The 20235-nt window shown below is 50.4% G+C and overlaps 11 protein-coding genes across 11 annotated transcripts; 5 read left to right on the top strand and 6 right to left on the bottom strand.

Annotated features, from left to right (window-relative positions):
- Positions 1-195: 195 nt before the first annotated feature.
- N7489_004365 (putative alpha/beta hydrolase) lies at positions 196-2064 on the top strand (the record flags this gene model as incomplete). The annotated part of the gene is made up of 2 exons (XM_056710117.1): positions 196-540; positions 601-2064. 2 exons carry the CDS (start codon positions 196-198, stop codon positions 2062-2064), a joined length of 1809 nt encoding a protein of 602 aa, XP_056568538.1.
- Positions 2065-2383: 319 nt separating this feature from the next.
- Positions 2384-3613, bottom strand: N7489_004364 (uncharacterized protein; the record flags this gene model as incomplete). The annotated part of the gene is made up of 1 exon (XM_056710116.1): positions 2384-3613. The coding sequence occupies one exon, from the start codon at positions 3611-3613 to the stop codon at positions 2384-2386; it is 1230 nt and encodes a 409-aa protein (XP_056568537.1).
- A 395-nt stretch (positions 3614-4008) lies between these two features.
- N7489_004363 (TatD family hydrolase) lies at positions 4009-5193 on the top strand (the record flags this gene model as incomplete). Its single annotated transcript, XM_056710115.1, has 1 exon — positions 4009-5193. One exon carries the CDS (start codon positions 4009-4011, stop codon positions 5191-5193), a length of 1185 nt encoding a protein of 394 aa, XP_056568536.1.
- A 455-nt stretch (positions 5194-5648) lies between these two features.
- On the bottom strand, positions 5649-8222 carry N7489_004362 (uncharacterized protein; the record flags this gene model as incomplete). The annotated part of the gene is made up of 3 exons (XM_056710114.1): positions 8041-8222; positions 6798-7911; positions 5649-6741 (listed from the first exon to the last, which is right to left on the bottom strand). Exons 1-3 carry the CDS (start codon positions 8105-8107, stop codon positions 5649-5651), a joined length of 2274 nt encoding a protein of 757 aa, XP_056568535.1. The 5' UTR covers positions 8108-8222.
- A 557-nt stretch (positions 8223-8779) lies between these two features.
- Positions 8780-8983, top strand: N7489_004361 (uncharacterized protein; the record flags this gene model as incomplete). Its single annotated transcript, XM_056710113.1, has 1 exon — positions 8780-8983. One exon carries the CDS (start codon positions 8780-8782, stop codon positions 8981-8983), a length of 204 nt encoding a protein of 67 aa, XP_056568534.1.
- A 302-nt stretch (positions 8984-9285) lies between these two features.
- On the bottom strand, positions 9286-10552 carry N7489_004360 (Gfo/Idh/MocA family protein; the record flags this gene model as incomplete). The annotated part of the gene is made up of 3 exons (XM_056710112.1): positions 9286-9667; positions 9727-10452; positions 10512-10552. The coding sequence occupies 3 exons, from the start codon at positions 10550-10552 to the stop codon at positions 9286-9288; spliced, it is 1149 nt and encodes a 382-aa protein (XP_056568533.1).
- Positions 10553-11559: 1007 nt separating this feature from the next.
- On the bottom strand, positions 11560-12221 carry N7489_004359 (putative prefoldin subunit 2; the record flags this gene model as incomplete). The annotated part of the gene is made up of 4 exons (XM_056710111.1): positions 11560-11592; positions 11690-11882; positions 12023-12113; positions 12182-12221. The coding sequence occupies 4 exons, from the start codon at positions 12219-12221 to the stop codon at positions 11560-11562; spliced, it is 357 nt and encodes a 118-aa protein (XP_056568532.1).
- A 654-nt stretch (positions 12222-12875) lies between these two features.
- N7489_004358 (putative mRNA splicing factor RNA helicase (Prp16)) lies at positions 12876-15777 on the top strand (the record flags this gene model as incomplete). Its single annotated transcript, XM_056710110.1, has 3 exons — positions 12876-13728; positions 13783-15323; positions 15394-15777. 3 exons carry the CDS (start codon positions 12876-12878, stop codon positions 15775-15777), a joined length of 2778 nt encoding a protein of 925 aa, XP_056568531.1.
- A 331-nt stretch (positions 15778-16108) lies between these two features.
- On the bottom strand, positions 16109-16673 carry N7489_004357 (uncharacterized protein; the record flags this gene model as incomplete). Its single annotated transcript, XM_056710109.1, has 2 exons — positions 16109-16446; positions 16628-16673. 2 exons carry the CDS (start codon positions 16671-16673, stop codon positions 16109-16111), a joined length of 384 nt encoding a protein of 127 aa, XP_056568530.1.
- A 919-nt stretch (positions 16674-17592) lies between these two features.
- On the top strand, positions 17593-18468 carry N7489_004356 (uncharacterized protein; the record flags this gene model as incomplete). The annotated part of the gene is made up of 1 exon (XM_056710108.1): positions 17593-18468. One exon carries the CDS (start codon positions 17593-17595, stop codon positions 18466-18468), a length of 876 nt encoding a protein of 291 aa, XP_056568529.1.
- An 845-nt stretch (positions 18469-19313) lies between these two features.
- On the bottom strand, positions 19314-20053 carry N7489_004355 (putative oligosaccharyl transferase subunit Dad1; the record flags this gene model as incomplete). Its single annotated transcript, XM_056710107.1, has 3 exons — positions 19314-19380; positions 19476-19657; positions 19796-20053. The coding sequence occupies 3 exons, from the start codon at positions 20051-20053 to the stop codon at positions 19314-19316; spliced, it is 507 nt and encodes a 168-aa protein (XP_056568528.1).
- Positions 20054-20235: the final 182 nt, after the last annotated feature.

Below are 20235 nucleotides of genomic sequence, written 5' to 3'. Positions count from 1 at the left end.
ACTTCTATTCTACAATAATTCTGCTTTGACCATTGCCCATTGCCCTCCACGAGGGGTTTCAATTATCATATTTCTTCTTTTCATCAGCTCTTTCCCATCGGATATTCACCTCTACTGCCCGGTTTTGCGCATGCCACGCCTATCGGGGTTAAGCGGAGTGACCGATCTGTCTCCGTGCTCCCTGCTTATACGTCCATGAGCGCCACAGTCCATCTTTTGCTAGCAGAAACCGTCTGTTCTCCCAACTTGCGAACTGCAGGCATAACCTCGCGACTTGCCTCTCCCTATTCAGTCCCTCAACACCAGACCAAACCTCGCTCAGCCGTTTTTGCCACCCACCCTCGGAGACACCGACTGTCTTCAATGGCGTCAGAATCACTCAACTCGTCCCATGAGGACGTTCATGGGCATCACCAACGTCCAGTTGAGAACAATCCCGAGAGGATATCGAGAACTCCGTATGCGGCTCAAGCTGCTGCTGGCGCGGCAGCGGCGCGCGCATTTTTCCCATTGGGATACCGAGAAGGCTTCAGTCAATGGGTAAGCTACAACCAAGGAGCCCCCATTGCCGCGTTCGCGCTGATGATTTGCTTTGTATAGTGGGCTCGTATACCTGCAGCAGCTGCCGAACACAAAGTCCTCTCTTATCTGCCTTACTTGCATCACCAGCCCCCCACTCATCTCCAGACTGGAAAGACAACAGAGCTCCCCGATGGCACTACCCCGACCAGCCTCGAGAGTGCAGACCCCAATCAGTTGGGTGAAGTTACCACCAGATCTCTTGATGACCCTTATGGCCCGCGCCGATGGCGTTCCAGCATGGTAGAACTGAGCGGGCAAGACCGCGCGCTCAATGAGTTCTCAGTGGAGAGGATTGGTGAGGAAGCAGACCAACATTTGGTTATGCTCCACGGCTACGGCGCCGGACTTGGCTTCTTCTATAAAAACTTCGAACCACTGAGCCGGTTGAAGGGCTGGCAACTCCATGCCTTAGACATGCTAGGCATGGGCCGGAGCACTCGACCCTCATTCAAAATCAAGGCAAAAGAAAGAGAAGACGCCATCAGGGAAGCTGAGGCTTGGTTTGTAGATGCCTTGGAAGAATGGCGCATCAAACGCAAGATTGACCGCTTTACCTTGCTTGGACACAGTCTCGGCGGGTACATGGCGGTTGCCTACGCGCTGAAATACCCCGGTCATCTGAACAAGCTTATCCTGGCGTCTCCGGTTGGAATCCCGGAGGACCCATACGCTGTCACTGCAGATGTGTCCGAGCCTCCGGCATCAACTTTGGCCAACGAGGTTACTCAAGACGAGCGAGATATCGCTTCATCTGCTGCCATTCCAGAAACAGCACCGAAGACAAGCGACGGTAGCTTTATCACTGGGCGCCAACCAATTCAGGCTGATTCCGCTCCAGCTCCGCGACGGAACCTCCCCAAGTGGTTCGCGTATTTATGGGATGCCAATATCTCCCCCTTCAGTCTGGTGCGGTGGACTGGTCCTTTGGGGCCACGTATCGTGTCCGGATGGACTTCCCGTCGATTCTCCCACCTACCAGCCGAGGAGGCTAAGGCTCTCCACGACTATTCATACTCCATCTTCAGTCTTCGTGGTAGCGGCGAGTACGCCCTAGCATACATTCTTGCCCCCGGTGCTTTCGCTCGCAGTCCTCTGATCCACCGTGTCCATGGCCTCGGGAGACAATTGATCCAAAACACAAGCGCCCTCCCCCATCCAGTCGCCGCTTCCACCACTTCGTCTGACCCTTCGGCGCCCGCTCGGCGCGAGAAGGGTTTCCCCGTGGTATTCATGTATGGCGACCACGACTGGATGGATGTCTCTGGTGGTCATGCAGCAGCAGCTAGATTGGACGCAGAAAAGCGCAAAGTCCTAGAAAAGGCCACCCCAGAGGACCAGCGTACCGACGAAGGTTCCTCCAAAGTGGTCGTTGTGAATAAAGCTGGCCATCACTTGTATCTCGATGGCTGGGAGGAGTTCAACAATATTGTGCTTACCGAGATGGAAGAGGTCAGCCAGAGGGAGAGAAGTCGTCCATCATGATGTGGATAGGGCCTGTTTCTCATTTTCGTGAATAATGTTCTATCAAATATGCTGGAGTGTGATGTTGATATTTCGTGGCAAATACTTCGTCGCTCCTTTATTGTGGCTTTTTCAATTTTTTTTCGCCCCGGACGTCTATGTGCCTCTCTCCCTCTTTATGTGGCTACAACTCTGTACGGTAAATATTAACTAGATAGACTTGGACAGAATAAATGACACTTGCTATGAACACTCCAGTCGGAGAAGCAGCTTTCATGGCACTTTATTTATCATTTGTGCTGCTTGCGCCTCCCAATGGGAGCAAAAAGAACATCACCCTTCATCCAGCCCGATCCCAAGCAGCATGGCCCCTCGAATTCGGCCCAGAGATACTTTGTCTCCGATACCTTGGGCTAGTGGAATAGTGCGCCATCAACCGGGCTAACCCCACCGATGAAGCATCACGCTCTTCAGCCGACGGACCAATACCGGGGGTATTATACCCACTAGCACTAGGGCTAACTCTTCCAGAGAGAATGTGGCTACCAGAGGACCCAGGCCGTCTCAAAGAAAAGTACCCTCCCCCGCCTCCGTTAGCAAAGCTTCCGCCACTACTATTGCTCCCAAAGCTGTGGCCCAGCCCGTCTCCAGAGCTGGAGGGATGGGAGCCCGTGAACGGTGCGCTGTTGGCAGGGAAAGCGCGCGGGGGAAACCGCGACTGGGAATGCGAGTTCGAATCCAGCCGCGCGTATGGCTGGGGCGTCATGAACGGGGCCGTAAGTCCTGGCGTTGAGGATAACATCGAGTGGCCGTATTCCCTCGAATGGACAGGTCCGTTATCAGGCCTCGTTGACAGCGCTAGGGAGAGCCCCGTACCCGTGCGCCGGTCAGATGTCGTTAGCGAGGAAGTCGTGAGAGAGCGGTGGTGGTGTCTTGAGCCATTCTGCTGCTTTCCGGAGTAGACGCCCTGTGACCCCGCTGCTCCCGTCAGTGAGTGGAAATTGCTTCGGCCATTGCGCCAGTCAGCGCTTTCGGGGCTGTTTAGAGTGCTTCCTGCGTGCACGCTTGTGCATATCGTGAAGAGATGCGAGGGGAGCTCGAGTCGGTTGTTTAGTGAAAGCCAGGCTCGCTCGTCCGCGTCGATGTCTACGTCTGGATCGACGTCGCCGCGGGTGCTTTGTGTCGAAGAGGATGAGGTTGATCCGGTGGCTTTCTCGTGCGGAGTATGCGAGCTGCATGTTTTGGATGTCCGGTATGACCGCCACCCACCTACGCCTTCGAAGTCTCGCCTTTCATCGCCGCTTATGGGCACTCTGTAGACGGGTGTTGGGGTAGATAAATTGTGGGCCTCGATCATGCTCCGTGCATAAGAGTTCATTTTACGGTTTGATGGGTCATCCAGGCTGGTGCCAATGACCCAGGAAGTGAGAGAGTCATTTATCTTTCGAGGATGCGTCGTCGTCTGGCTGGAATTCCTTCTTGATCTACCAGCAGCTGGGGTTGTAGGTTCTGATGCCGTGAATGTCAATAACGACGAGGTAGGTGATGTTGGCACTGAGAAGAAATGCATGACCAATCCACAGAATAACTCAATGCAGACTACTGATAGTCTGAGTATTAGTGCAAAGAGCGCAGCGGAGATTGTAACCCATGCTGAGAGAATGAGTGGGATAGAGATGAGTGCCAGGATAGGCAACCCGAGCAACGTTGATAAAGAGGACCACATTGGATGAATCAGTCTATATCCCCAGAAAGGGATCAAAAGACTGTAAGTCCATGATTATAAGACATTCGGCATTTTAAGACCAAAGTCAACAACAAATTGCGGAGAAAGCATGTGATGGATGCCCCAGGCACAAAACGCCAGTTACATCATTTCGGCAACTTTCAGCCTCGTTGTATATCAAAAACTTAGAAGCGAGCTCCGGAGGGCTATTCTGATTGCCGTTGGAAATCCCCAAAAACATGCCAGAGAACGAACCCTTCCCTTGGGACATTGGCATTTACGATGCCCACTGCCACCCCACCGACACATTGGCCTCAATAGCCGACATCCCGCAGATGAAAGCGACAACACTGACAGTCATGGCCACGCGCGGGGAAGATCAAGATCTCGTACAACAAACAGCAGTGTCACTCTCAGCTAAAGAAAGCCAATCGAAACTAGACCGCGTAGTGCCCTGCTTCGGCTGGCACCCGTGGTTCTCGCATCAGATCTTGGACGACACTGCACAACCAACAGCTGCGCAAAACCCAGCTGACCACAAGTCCGCCCATTATGCCGCCGTCCTCACACCATCTCCAGCCGACGACCAGTCATTCGTTGATTTACTTCCTGTCCCCAAGCCCCTCAAAGAACTAATATCTGAGACCCGAAACCGACTCCAGCAGTTCCCGAATGCGCTAGTCGGCGAAGTCGGCCTGGACAGGTCATTCCGACTCCCAAGTCCATGGAATCCAACAGACATCGAAAACAGAGATGACCAGCTTACCCCCGGCTCACGCGAGGGCCGGCGTCTCTCAATTTACCGCGTCAAGCCGGAACACCAGCGCACCGTGCTAAAAGCGCAGCTACAGCTTGCGGGAGAAATGAACCGTGCCGTCTCGCTGCATAGCGTGCAAGCGCACGGCGGGGTCTTTGAAGTGCTTAAGGAGCTCTGGGCAGGACATGAACGGGTTGTGCTATCGCGACGGAAGAGAGACAAGCAGCGAGATGCAGAAGGCGCTGTATTTGATGATGACGAAGACGAAGATGAAGATAAGACACCCGACAGATCTCAGCCCACTAAAGCAGCCGACCCCAGTGGAAAATCGTATCGGCCGTTTCCGCCTCGCATCTGCATGCACTCTTATACCGGTTCGGTTGAGCCCATTCGCCAGTTCTTGCATCGGTCGAATCCGTCGGATGTTTATTTCTCTTTCTCGCAACTTATCAATTTCTCCGGTACTGCTGGGAAGAAGGTCGGTGATGTTATTAAGGCTTTGCCTGAGGACCGCATTCTTATTGAAAGTGATCTCCATGTTGCAGGTGTGCAGATGGATGAGGTGCTGGAAGGCGTGGCTCGACAGATTTGTCAGTTACGTGGATGGGAGTTGCGCCACGGTGTCCAAGTGCTTGCGGATAATTGGCAGCGGTTTGTGTTTGGCTAGGTCTTGCATTTCATTTCATTTCTATCCTGCATGGGGTGAGTTTCAGTTCGATTTCTGATTTATTGCAGTCTTCCTTTGCGGTTTTCTTAAGTTCTGCGATTAGCGAATCCGCATATATGGCGCTATCTGGAACACTCTTGTACGTACATCTTAGATATTGGCTAAGTGATTCACTCGAGATACAAAAAGGCCACAACTAATTTTATCCGATATCACTATTTGCAATTATATGATGCGGTATATCTCTCTATCATTGTATGTGATCGTTTGTGACATGGTATCGTGGGCTGGGCGTGTAGGTGTCTGTGGCCTGACATGGTCTCTAAAATGTATCGTGTATCTGCGTGCCCTGGCATGGCTCGTCTCGTCGTCAAAGTAGAAAAGGTGTGTGAAGAGCAGGCGATGGAAACGTTGACAGCTCTATACAGTCATCAACCAGAGGTAGCGAGCCAAAGCTAGCTATGTATCCATCCTCCATCGTGAACAAGATCGGCCATCGGGGCATCCTGCCAGTATATCTGCCGCCATTCATCTTCAAGCTCGGTCAGACCTTCTACGCCCACAGGCGGAGGTAGGTCTACATCACCGAAGGCAAACAACTGTCGCCAGTCCGGGTAGTCGCGAGCTGGCTCAATGGAATCTACCTGCATGCTGCTTGAGAAAGGATCGTTCCTTTCCAGCGGGCCTACATTAAGCCGGAGAGGTGCAATCCAATTGTTGAATTGAGGATTGGGTTGTGGTGAAAGGGTCGTCTGTTGGAGAGGGGTAGATTCGGGAGTGGGCACACCGAAAGAGAGTGGTCCGGGGGTTTGCATGGTAATTGATGGAACAGGGGAGGCAACGGGCATCTTATGCGCGTGATGAGTGTCGTTGAACGGCTTGGGTCGTTCAGTAGTTGCCATCCGAAGGTCCTCTTGCAGGCGTTTGGAGTCTTCGAAGAGTCGCAGGATTGTGCCAGCGTGAACCCAGTATTGAGCTAACTCGCGCAGCGAGTAAGAGGCAGAATCAAAGCGGCGTAAGGCATTGATGGCAAGAACAGGATTGGAGAAGCGGAGCTCAACTCGGACTTGAATCATGGCCGTGAAGAGTGTATGGACGCCAGTGTACCAAAGGAACTTCAAGCGCTCATGCATCCTAAGCTCTTCGAATATTGAGGCTATAACCCCGGCGGCCGCACTACAAATTTCTGCATCGTGAGGGCCATAATCATCGGAATAGGCCGAGGCTCTTGGATGGGGCCGATGCAGCAGAATGAGGAAGTTGTTGTAGGTCAAATGGAGCATGGCGGACCAAGGGTCCATATCAGACGCACGAAGGCGAAGATTATCAGGAAGTTTCAGAGACCAGGTTGCCAGTGATCCGTCGGCTTCTTGAAGGACGGCCTTTCGCCGTTCCTCACTTGCCCGAAGTCCAAATCGATCGCGAATGAGATACGAAATCATCGTACATAGTTCGGTAAAATGGATCACGTAATCTGCTTGTACAAGAGGGCCGCAATTCTCAAAATCAGCGGGCGTCAAAGGAGACACATCGGAATCGTCCAAATTGCTAGATTGAAACTTGATTAGTATTTGCTGCGAAGTTGGTCGTTCGGGACGACTTACATCGCTTGAGGTCGGCCATATGACAGGGAAATCAACACATCAAATTGGACCAGAATGAACCAGACTCTCCGCCACATTCGCCGATCGCGAGTCACGAAGCTACTGGAGACGGGATTACGGTGCATTCCAAGTCCCGTGGCGATACGTGCAGCGGCTCCAACCCAAAAGTGAGCATCTGCAGCAACATCATCATCTGCGCTATCAGAATGCCACGTCAAAAGAAGGGCCGCTTGAACAAGAATGTCGCGATTTCGCTCGATACGATTGTCAAACAGATACTTGGTGCGGCGGAAAAAAATCTCTTTCAGAGCGTCTCGCTCTGCTTTCCCACGAGAAACATGCGCCCCAACTAGCAAGATTGCTTGAAGAAGTAAGACTGGCGGAGGATCTGCAGGATCCCGGTTTCGGTATTGCGTCATGAATAAATCTTCGTCGACGATAGGGTATCCCGGATTGACATATGTGAAATAAGCCTGTACCAATTCATCTGCCAGAGCCGGTTCTGGAAGTGTTAGAGCATCCATAAGAAGCTGATCGTGACCCGTCTTCATTTGACGCCGTGGGATTTCGTTGCTCGCAAAATGGTATACATCGTCATCCTGTTCTCGTTGTTGTCGGAACAAGAATGACATGTTGGAATGTTCATGTCCGACATAGAAGGCGCGCACGCCTCTTTGGATCTCCCTTCTGCCGGATTCCTCTTCATCTATCAATTTGACGAGATGTTGCTCCATCTCCGTATGTGCCTCGTGGGCATGCGCCATATCAGGGCCGTGGCGGCCAAATGTCTCCGATCCCGTGCCTTGCTGAAATCCATGTTGCGGAAGGCCCCCAGATACTGGTGTAGCATGGCCACTTTGGAATGCAGTTGGAAAGCTTGGTGGTAGTGGTGTCCCCGCTGTAAGGGTCGGGTTCGAAGTGGTATCGGATGTGGGCAGAGGCCGAGATCGGATCGGAACGGGATCTAGGATTGAGCGTACTGCAAGACGCTTTTTCTTTTCGTGTATGCGACAGTCGGCCTTTCCGGAGGCGCGACAGTTAGTGCAGGGTGTCCCGACGGTACGGGCATCGCAGCGAACCTTGCGCCGGTGACAGTGGACACAAGCTGCAGAGCCTAAGAGTTTTTTGAGTCACCCGTCAGCGAGTCTGATCGCGGAAAAATAACCAATAACCGAGAACAAAAAGAGATCACAAATTAAGATGAACAATGACCAGGCAGACAGGGGGCATTGTAAGCGCTTACCTTGTTTGCGCTTGCTCACCCCATCCGCCGGGAGCGGCGAGGGGGCGTTATCGTTGACGGAGGACATGGTAGGAGTACCATTGACATCATTCGTCCAAATCGGCCACGATTCTGCATTATTCGAGTCACCAACACCAGTCACTTCAAGGCATCATGGGCGAACTCCGAAACGATTGCCGAGGATAATGCGACAAACAACGAAATCAAGAAACAAAAATGTCGGGAAGTTGAGGGACTGCGGGATCGGGTCTTCTAGTGGAGACTCACGTGGATGCGGAGAAGCGGATTATGTAAAAAGAAATGGGCCAAAATCGTATCACGAGGTCATTCCTACTTAGGTAGGTAGTCTTTGGGAATTGCTTAGGATTTGATGTATCGTATTCTCGATCAATGCATGTCTTAAAATTTATAGAATATCACTTTGTTGGGCTGAATATTGCCATTCCTTTAGTCCACTGGTCGATCTATATTTGCTCGCACAGCCGCGGTATGTTCCGGCAAGCCACAGCTTAAGCATTGAAAGCCTTGTTTCTAATTCGCTATAAGCCAATACGATCTTTCAGCCACGGCCTTGTTAAGCTTTGTTACTACTATACCAGAAACCTAACAGCCATGTTACATCGAATGGTAGGCTGATGGTGTGAAAGATGATCCTGCCCTCGTAGAATCTAGGAAGGGCCTATACGGCTGTATATCGCTGGCCTCCACTAGCCAGCTCTACGGAGTACTTCCGGGATACATGGATGCCCTAGGTACTTGTCCCGCTACCCCGTACACGGAAAAGCGCCAAAAGCATGTCAAAAACACCGCCCTTGGCGAGAAAGTGGTTGCTTTCTCCTCTTCTATTGTTCTAGAGCAGGTTGATGCCAGATCTTTCAAACAGGACGAGGAGATCACGCTGATGAACTGGAGTAATGCAAGTGCGCAAAATCTCAACCGATGACGCTACCAGAAAAGTGACATATCTGGAACTAGAGCTGCATATCCTGGTGTCCCTGGTGTCTTCTTCAACATCACCACTGGAAAGCAAAAGTAGATACCAAGGATATGGGACATGGCACTGCCCTATGTGGATGAGTGGATGCGTGAGCTTTTGGCGCATTGCCTCTTGGACCCCGTCCATCCTCAGTTTGAGTGCCGTTTGATCTCAAGCTGCCGGATCGCCTACGGGCGGCGGCTTTTTTAATGATCCATTTCTATAGCAATGCTTCCAAAAGTATGTACACCGCATGAGTATGCCGAAGACTAGTTTCGAACAACACCATTAAGCCTAGCCTGCCCTTCCAGACCTGCCTTCATAATCATTCCAAAGATCTCAAGATCTTTCTTAGCATCCTGTGAAGTGGTTTTAGCCGGCTTACCCTCAACAACAAATGCGTAAAGCTCCTTCATTTCCAAAGTATAAGCATCCTCGTACGTCTTCCGAACCACAGACTCCCGGAATGAGCCATCTGCCAATTTCTCACGAACGTGCATAGTTGTAGGCAACCCCTTGACGTAAGGCGAATCAAAGCAGATCTTGACAGTCTTATGCCCACCAAAGACCTCAATCGACGCATCGAAACGGGGGACGTCATCAATCCCGGACTCATAAGACACAGCAAAAGAGGGATATTGGAAAAGGGCACTAGAGGGGAAGAAGTCAACATATCAGCCGCGACCACAGATATAGAATTTGTAACTTACCTCCAGAATGGCGGTCCATTCGCAGAGCATAGAGAAGCACCAAGCACAGCCGTCGGCATACCAAGAGCCTCTCTCATGGCACTAAGATCATGAGAGCCAAGACTTCCCAAGTTCCTCCACTGAGCAGCAGTATCAGGTGTAACCGGAATCCCCAATTCCGCTGTCAAAGCCTGTTCAAGGAACTCGTTTGTCCGGCTCGACAACTCCTTCACGTCCTCTGCTCTGTAATCAGAGAAAACCTTGGGAAACGTACCAGACTGACCAACAAAGTTCGAGTTCGGGCCGACGATGTCGCGCACGCGCGCATAGCACACTTGATCAAAGCTTCCTATTTCCTTGACGGCGTCGATAAAGGCACTCGCATACCGCCGCATATATCCCACCATCAGCTTTCCGGAAGTTGTCTGCTCAAGCTCAATGAGCTGGTCCGCATCTTGCAGGGAGAGAGCCATAGGTTTCTCGACGAAGACGACTTTGCCGTGTTTTAGGCCCAGTACGGCGTGGGGAACGTGGAAGGCGTCGCTGTTGGCAATCATCACGATGTCCACGTCCGGGGAGGCACAGAGCTCCTCTGCCTTACGAGTCGTTTTAGGGATGCCCCCAATGACCTTTTTGGCACAGTGTTCGAGTGCATTGTCGGATACATCACACAGGTAGGTGACTTGGAAGTAATCCGAGAGGAAGCCGAGAGTTGGAATATGGGCAACTTGGGTGATTTCGCCACATCTGGCTGGAGTATCAGTATCAATTGGTTACAGGCTGTCCCTTTGGTATGCGCTTCTTACCCAATTATCCCCACGTGAAGGACCCTGTTGCCGGCGGTCATCTTGAACGTGTGAGGTGGTTCTCCCGAGGTCAGCTTCTCCGATGACGTAATAGTTAGAGAACCTTGAGGTTCCAAGGTGATTCTAACAAAATCTCACTATAATTCGTGTAGGATAATGAATATTCTAGGTCGGATGTCTCGAATGGATATGTTGGGTAAATTGAACTGATAGAGCGCTGATCTGATGCCCCGCGAGGTGGAACAGCGCTGGAGCCCCGCTGAACTTGGCTGAACTTCGGTCTACGCTTTTTGTTAGCACGTCGGCCGAATACAATTCAACATAGGCCCTAAGGGAGAATATTTAATATTTATTGGCTCCACTGCAATGTACAGATTGCAAACTTAGTCTTGGTCCTATACAAAAAGTTCTGGCAGACCAACACTGGGTGACTTCGGCCACTAATATCTACAATGCTAGAATCATGTAAAGGCTAGGTCGATACTCTGTAAGGAATGGTTAAAGGGGCTGCAGTGCAAGACGTCTTTTAAGGAATGCGGCCGGGGATATCATAATACCACATATAAGCATGTAGATACCTACCTGATTATTTCGTGTTTAAGTACCTTTTGCATGGAGTTGCTGTACAAAAGATACATAATCCTTCGAGTTGATCCAGTGCGTAGGTGGCTTCCGCTATAAAGTCAGACATCACTTCGAAGGCTTGCACTCATAAGTATCCATAAGTACGTCCGGTTTGTGCAATCCCTAAACAATTGGCTAGATGGTTCAAGTTGGCTGTCAATTACAGCTTCCAAGCTATCCCAGGCTTGACACTACTGAGGCCCAAGACACTAAGTTGGAACATCAATGAATCAGGACTGACGGGCATTTCTTTTTTACTATGTTAAGGAGCTAACCTCGCAAGTTTGGCATCAAAGCACAAATCAACGCTGCATTATGTCTAGTCTTTTGCCATCCTAGTAACGCCGGTAGCCTATTGTTCTGACACTCAGATAGCACCACCCGGGAACACGTAAATCGAAAGTATACAAAGAAAAGGAAGGCATTAAGGCTGCACAACCTGGATGTTGTTTTTCTTCTGCAAAGGGGAAACTTAAGTCAGCACTGCCCGCATCGCAAATTCACGGATATGGTTTCAGGCCTAGGAACGACCATGAAACATGAGATGTGCTTACCTTCCAGGTATCCAGCTCACTCTGCTTGGACTTGTACTGCTTGAGCATGTCCTCCAATACTTGCTTCAACCCATCTGAGTTGGTCTTGAGTGTAGGAAGCACATCTTTGACGGTGCGCTCAACTAAGACGCCATTTACCATGCGGAAACATTTGCGGTCTGCGGCGAGAGGGTCGAGGGTCTCAATCACGAGTCTGGAAAAAAAATTAGATGTTAGCATTGTACATATTGGTTGGGACATCGCTGGTTGTGCTAGCTCGTGGTGAAGCCCCCGATTCAATCCCAGCAACATTCCGATATGCTAGGACAGCGCATAACCCTGATTGTGACTCACTTGTGTTCTTCTGCCTCTTGCTCGATATCGCCAATCTTTTGCGCTAATTGCTGAAGAGTATTCTTGAAGTTGGTGTATTGGTTCTGAAGCTCTAGATTGAGAGGTTCGCATCAGCTTTCGTGGATTCTAGAGGTCTGGAGGGGCAATAGAAAAGCATACCTTGCTGCTTCTTAGGGTCAATTTGTTTCTGGCTAGACATGATGGCTGTTTGACACGGTGTGGTTGGCACTAGGGAGCTCGAGAAATTGAGATGACGATGCGGGGCGGTTGCTTTTTGGTGTTGGCAGAGGCCACTACTATAGAATTTTTGATGCACCTCACACCCCGCACACAAGTTAATTTAGCTTTAAATGGTACATATATTTACTAAAGTACTCAAGTGAGCCCCGATATTATTGTAATAATTGTTGATTTACCTCTACGCCACCAATTTATACGTTGTTCAAGAAGTAAGTTACTAGCCACGTGACTGATACCATAGTTTGCAATGTTTGATTGCGATAACGATCAGCTCCACCGCTTTCCTCTACAATATAAAGAAAAGGCTACTTTGGATCAGCAAGGCTGCCAAGAAGCTACCTCCTTAAGAAAACGAGGCTGAATATTGCCGATAACAGTGCCTTTTTAGAAGATTAGGTTCCTACCTAGGTACCCCCTAGAAACTAGACAGTCAGCGCGGTGGCGTTCTTCAGGCAATAAAAGGCGGTAAGACTTTAGAGTGCTAACCGATAGGAAAGAGGTTCGACTCCGCGGAATCGCTTTCTCATAGACTTAACCACCCGCAGACCAGACAGGGTCGTACGTTGCGAGTCACTCAAGCCTTAGACCTGGATTACTAGCCCGGTTGAACGACATGTCTCGCAACGACATGGGCCCTCCGGCCAAAAGGCACAAGGGCTTTGGACACCTCCCACCAGGCTTACGTGACGCAAAACGGAAGGACATTGACAACTGGGAGACCAATCGAATGCTCACTTCTGGAGTGGCACAACGACGCGATCATGACGGCGACTTCATGCCCGAAGATGAAGAAGCGACCCGAGTACATTTGCTCGTCCACGACCTCCGGCCGCCTTTTCTCGATGGCCGCACGATATTCACGAAGCAGTTGGAGCCGATCTCCGCTGTTCGGGATCCACAGAGTGACATGGCGGTATTCAGTCGGAAAGGAAGCAGGGTCGTTAATGAGCGCCGACAGCAGCGCGAGCGACAAAAGCAAGCACAGGAGGCGACAAATGTCGCCGGCACAGCCCTGGGAAACTTCATGGGCGTCAAAGAGGACGAAGGAGACAGCGCAGTCGCCATGCCTGTCGAGGAAACTTACAAAGGAGGAGGAAACAAATTTGCCAAACATATGAAGAAAGACGGTGGCTCCAGCGCTTTCAGCAAGAGTAAGACCATGCGCGAGCAGAGAGAGTATCTGCCTGCCTTTGCCGTGCGCGAAGATCTAATGAGAGTCATCCGGGATAACCAAGTTGTGGTGGTCGTTGGAGAGACTGGATCTGGAAAAACCACCCAACTAACTCAATTCCTACACGAGGATGGCTACTCTAAGTTCGGTATGATCGGATGCACGCAGCCTCGCCGTGTGGCTGCTATGAGTGTCGCGAAGCGTGTCAGTGAGGAGATGGATGTTGAGCTCGGTGCACTCGTCGGATACTCTATCCGTTTCGAGGATTGTACGAGTGATGACACGGTGATCAAATGTGAGTTTCTCCCCTTCCGCTTTGGTGGGATCATGTAGCTAATCTATATACAAGACATGACGGATGGAGTATTGCTGCGAGAATCTCTCACCCAAAAGGATCTCGACAAATACTCGTGCATCATTATGGACGAGGCACACGAAAGAGCTTTGAACACCGATGTCTTGATGGGTCTTCTCAAGAAAGTCCTCACTCGGCGCAGGGATCTGAAATTGATCGTGACCTCGGCAACGATGAATTCCGAACGATTTTCGCGCTTCTTTGGCGGTGCTGCAGAATTTATCATTCCTGGCAGGACTTTCCCTGTTGATCTTCACTTCTCCCGCACACCCTGTGAAGATTATGTTGATAGTGCGGTCAAGCAGGTCTTGGCCATTCATGTATCCCAGGGCGCTGGTGATATTCTTGTCTTCATGACCGGACAAGAAGACATCGAGGCAACCTGCGAGCTGGTCGAAGAAAGGTTGAAGCAGCTGAATGATCCGCCAAAACTCAGTGTTTTACCCATCTACAGCCAAATGCCGGCCGAGCAACAAGCAAGGATCTTCGAGAAGGCCGCCCCGGGCGTGCGCAAAGTAATCGTGGCTACGAACATTGCTGAGACAAGTCTGACGGTCGACGGCATCATGTTCGTCGTGGATGCAGGTTACTCAAAGCTGAAGGTGTACAACCCGCGCATGGGAATGGACTCTCTCCAGGTCACTCCGATTTCCCAAGCCAATGCAAACCAGCGATCTGGACGTGCTGGACGGACTGGGCCGGGCAAGGCCTATCGTCTATATACGGAGACAGCCTACAAGAACGAGCTTTACATTTCAACAATCCCGGAGATTCAGCGAACCAGTCTTGCCAATACCATACTTTTACTGAAATCCCTTGGCGTGAAGGACCTTTTGGACTTCGACTTCATGGATCCTCCCCCACAAGAGACAATCTCCACCTCTCTTTTCGAGCTGTGGTCGCTGGGCGCTCTGGATAACCTAGGTGAGCTTACACCTCTAGGACGTCGCATGACGCCATTCCCTATGGATCCACCTCTTGCCAAGCTCATAATAATGGCCTCCGATGAATACGAGTGCAGCGAGGAAATGTTATCCATTGTCGCAATGCTTTCAGTCCCCAACGTCTTTTATCGTCCCAAGGAACGACAGGAGAAATCCGATTCTGCCCGCGAGAAATTCTTCGTTCCAGAATCTGACCACTTGACTCTTCTCCATGTTTATACTCAATGGAAAACCAACGGTCACTCCGATGCTTGGTGCACCAAGCACTTTTTGCACTCCAAAACCCTGCGCCGCGCCAAGGAAGTGCGAGACCAACTTCAGGACATCATGACCCAACAAAAAATGCCCCTCATCAGCTGCGGCACAGACTGGGACCAGATCCGCAAGTGCATCTGTTCGGGCTTCTTCCATCAAGCCGCACGACTAAAGGGCATCGGCGAGTTCATCAACCTTCGCACCAGCGTGACCATGGCGCTCCATCCCACAAGTGCCCTTTACGGTATCGGCCATGTGCCCGAGTACGTCGTCTACCACGAGTTGATCCTGACAGCCAAGGAATACATGTCCACAGTGACAGCCGTTGACCCTCATGTAAGTTACGACTCCCCTCCCTCCTTTCGCCTGTATGTCATCTAGTTCTAAACTAACTTGTTTCTCTCAGTGGCTCGCCGAACTCGGTGGTGTATTCTACTCCGTCAAAGAGAAAGGCTACTCACAGCGCGACCGCCGCGTGACAGAAATCGAGTTTAACAAGCGCATGGAAATCGAAGAGCAGATGGCGGCTGACCGTGAACGCGCTGCTGCTGAGAAATTGCGCGAACAGGAACGCAACGACCCCACCCGCCGCAGAAAGGAAATCGAGGTTGGCGGAAAGTCCGCCGTGCGTAAACCTATCATCAAGCCAGGACGCAAGGTCGGTGGCTTGACTGCTTCATCTTCTGCTTCCTCGCGGCCTGGAGGCAATGTTGATGGAGGCGGAAGTCGTCCTGGAAGCAGTGTGGTCAAGAGGCCTACGGTGCCCCGGAGACCAGGACGTGCATTCTAGTCTTGCTGTGGAAACAAAAAGCATTAGGGAGTTAAGTGCCCTGTTTGTACAGTATCATTTTGTCTTTAGAACCATTTGCATGCACTGTTTAATTGATACCCATTGCCCGCTCTACTAAATATATATTGGGCGCCTTGACAACAAAAGAGATACAGAATGTTCCTTTGACTGGAGCATAGCCGGAGATTGATTCTATGTTCAGGTACCACGTTAGCATGCATGTCTGTTAAAGCTAGAATTGAACAAGTGAAAGGGTTCACATTATATGTCCTAGATTTCGGTAATCAGTCTTCCACATGCACTTACCTCGACGGCTTACTGGCTGCGGAGATTACCTGGCAGCGGTGGGAGAGGAGGGTTGGGGAGAGGGTCGGCGAGCCCGAATCTGGAACGGGACTATCGAGAAGATATTTGAGCCAGGGGCCGGGAGAGGAGGAAGGTTGTTCAGTTCGATGGCTGAGCCATCGGAATCGGGAGGACGGTGGGCGGCTTGAAAAGCTGTCAGCGTCATGATTTCTATGTAGTAATCCACAATATACCGCGAAAAGTACTTCATGCCCAAGTGGGAGCGGATGTGGATCGCCGCCGTTCCGAACTTGTAGAGCAGGACGGAAAGGACGACAACGAACGCAAGCCACGGACTTTTGTCCAACAGGGCAACCCAATTAACTGCGGGGGGGGAACGAGGCCAGGGGTTTTCTTCTTTCTAGGCCGAACGTTGGAACCTTTGAAGCTCCTGGTGACTATGTCAGCAAATTGTTTCAACTTGAAAAACGTATTGTAGATGTCACAAAACAAAATTGACACGGAGGATGCCATAGATGGATGTTTCAAAAGAAGGTAGACTTACCCAGGGCAACAAACAGCGTAAAAGCAGAAGAGATCATAAGCGGCATGATGTGTGTACTTTGATAAAGTGATGTTCCTACCTAGTACGAGACTGCTTTATGGCCTACGACGGAAGCCCAAGGTGGCTATAGGGAAGTTGCCAGCCTGCGCATGTGACGTGCATCACTATTACCTCCGTTCAAATCTTAGGAATTAATTTCTATAATGTAAGTAGTCGCCTATACCTAGGTAGGTACGGCCGTAGTCTTCTTAGTGGTCTTCTTAGGTAGTGTATTCCAATAATCTTTTTAGAGGTCTTTTTAGAGGTCTTTTTAGTAGTCTCCCTAGGTAGTCTTTTTAGATAGTTACCTAGGTATCTAGCTAATCTAGTTATATAATTATTTTCTTCTCCTCAATAGTCTATTAGGTAGATAGTAGGGAAAGGGCTTGATTTATATCTCAATTCTGAGTATATCAACTTCTATGCCACTTTCTACAATATCTCCATATATATAGTGTCAATTTCTACATTAATCTTTGCTAATCTCTATAGTTAATAAAATAAACATCCACTGGTTCTTTGAAATGTTTTGGCAAAATGCGATATGGGGACTATACACTGCCCTATCATAGGAGTCAGCGTTGCTACCCAGCTGCCTAGGTCCAAGATCATCCATACATTGATGAACCAAAGAACGTTCGGAACGGTTGAGGCCTTACCCTTTGTTTCCCAAGATTTACCGTGGATCAGGTCCGACCCAACTTGAGTGTCGGAGGTTCAACCGACCCGAATTGGGAGTCGGAGGTTCAAGTCAGAGCATGAGCATAAGAACCACTCGAATCCCTCAAAGGCCTTTCCCTTCGCAACTCAGAAATCTCAAGCATCAACCATCAAGCACCAAGCACCAAACACCGAACATGCCATCCTCTTCACTCCACCCGAGTTCACCTACTAAGCAGGCAACACATCACAGCCTGATAGACATAATGCTGGGCGAAGAGAAACCATCCTCTTTACTCCCCTGGAGCTCGCCTACTAAACATACACCTCACAACCGGACGGACATGGCGATACGTGGCGAGAAGACTGAAATGGAAATCAAGCTGGAAAGAGATGGGAACATCAACGCTCTCCAGCGATATCGATACCTGACTTGGCGCAAGAACGCCATACATCCTGAAGTTTCGTACGCACTCCTTGACACAGAGCAAAGCCTCCGAGAAATCGTTCAAGAAGAGATATCTATCAAAGAAGGAAATGCTACGCCGGGAGTCGATGCCCAAGAAAGACTCCGTATCTTGAATACGAAATACTGGCTCCAGTCTCAGAGGTGGTGGTTCTGTCGTTCCGACCTGGAAGATATTCAATTGAGGGCCTTTAAGCTTTGGCGTTCACACCCGCAGTGGTACATGCATCGTGCACTTGTCGAGGAATGCGCGGGTCGACAAGGATGCTGCGCTCGTGGATGTGGCTGCTGTCTTAACCGCAAAATGCTTCCGTCACGGAGTCTTGGTGTTGGACATTGCACGCTCGAATGTGCATGTTGTCGGAGAGCGAGAGGCTTTGAAGTTTCTCCCACCGATAAGAAACTGTTGAAGGAACAGTTCAAGAACGCCGTCCAGGAACGGGGCTACCGCATAACCAGATACCGACAAGTTTCGATTTTCGGCCTCGTCGGCGACAGCCGGGAGGACCCATTTGACATGATTGATGCACCGCCGAGCTACGATCAAATTGAAAACAAAGGCAAAGGCATGGAGGCACTGCTTGACTGGGTCCAAGCCAATGTCTGGGGTCCTGACAGTCCACGCCTCAAAGGCTGTGTTGGACTTGATCCGCGATCCCCAGGAGATGTGGAGTGACTGAAAACTGGAGGGGTTATTGTGGTTATTGTGGTTAATTGTGGCTGTTGTGGCTGTTGTGGTCATCGTGGTTATCTTAATTTCGCTTGGGACTCTTGTACTCTCCTATCAAACGCAGATGGGAAAATGAAAGCCTTTCGGCCGTTTCATACACAATGAACTATGTGCGTCCATTCCTCTCTAGAAGCCTTGGGGTTGAGAAAATCAATCACTTCCTCATCCAGGTGTAAACCAGCACTTCTCTAGTAGTTAGTTCTCTTGTCTATATTCATCATCACTTCCTGAGACCCCGTATCTTCCATCGTATTAGTATCTCACCCGTCTTATGAGCACGGTCTACGACTTCTTCTGAAGCATCGTTTCCATTTTTTTACCTGGGAGGATGGAGCCCACCGGCACCATCCCCCACCCAACACCTTGAATTGGCTAAAGGATATTCTTGATTATACTGGGATAGCTAATCTCCGAGTATACTCTGTTCCACGCGCAGGCTGTCTCCGAGTAGAGCCATATGAATAGCCCGTCATTGTATTTTTCGTTCAGCCCATCTCCAAGTAGTCTGCTCTACACCCAGGCTACCTTCCAAATACAGCCATATAGATAGCATATGCTTTCCCAACAATCGACCTTGTGTGAGTAGAGAGATCAAATATGAACAACATTTTCGCTTCAAAGACCTAGCATACAGGACTAGAACAAGGACCGGCTAAAAAGGTTCCAACGCGGAAGGATATCTAAGAGGCGACATTCCCACCCCATCTGGAGATTGAAACGAACCGACCCCAGACGGAAAACAGAAAAAGCCAGCGTGGTATTGAACGGAGGCATCTAGCGCCGAGCACAGCTCAGTTGATAAAGTTGACGCAGAAAAAGTGTAGGATCAAGCTTCCGAAGATGTAATCGGCGAAGGCCCTAGAATTACAGATCAGCATGTCTTCGTGGCATTGAGAAAACCATCGTGACGTTGAGTATCACCACGAAGGAACAAAACGGGAAAAGAGACTCACCTCTCATGCGAAGTACCCGTCCCCTGTTCTTCACTCTCATCCGCAAAGCGCGCATTCTTCCCCTTGGAGCTCGGCTTCGATCCAGAACCGGTACCGCTGTCACTAGTTTGCATGCGCAGACTTGCCGTAAGGACGAATTGACCAACAGCGGCACTGAAGCCACTGAGGAAGGCATTGAAGGGCTATTATGGGGTGGAGTTGTTAGCTATTGGTCTATAGATTCCCAATCGCAGGTCTCACGCCGTATAGACAAGACAAGAGAAAAGAGGCCATGAAAAGTAACGAAGATTTAGCGGCAGCTAGCCGGAGCTTCGACTTACGTAGTTTCCAGCTAGGACGCAGTACACGAACTGCAATCCACCAACAAGAACCAGGAACGCCATGAAGGCATCTAGGAGGAGTGTCCGCTGCGGCGTTGTGGAGGCATACTGCTGCCAGACATGGCCAGCGATCTCAGCAGCTGAGGCATTGGTCTTGAGGGTTGCTGGGCCTGAGGAGAGTTTCGGTGTTGTGGGCGCGGGCGTGGGCGTGGAGGGTGCCGCGGAGGTAGTTGAGGCCGCGTGGCGCTTGGGAGCCATGATTTGAGATTTGGGAGATCGGTGAAGTTTGGGAGTGTGGAATTGGCGGTGGATAGTTTATAGAGAGCACGGATGGATACTTCGATAGAGGATTGGTGCAAAGACCTTGAGTAGGAGGACAATGGTGGAGCTGAGGTTGATGCCAGCTTGGAGCTTGTTATCACTACGGTCACGTGGTGGAG

This window comes from Penicillium chrysogenum, assembly GCF_028827035.1.
Source record: "Penicillium chrysogenum strain IBT 35668 chromosome Unknown utg000002l_segment0_segment0, whole genome shotgun sequence".
NCBI lineage: Eukaryota > Fungi > Ascomycota > Eurotiomycetes > Eurotiales > Aspergillaceae > Penicillium > Penicillium chrysogenum.
Note: the sequence above shows the minus strand (reverse complement) of the source record. Positions and strands in the feature narration are given on the sequence as shown.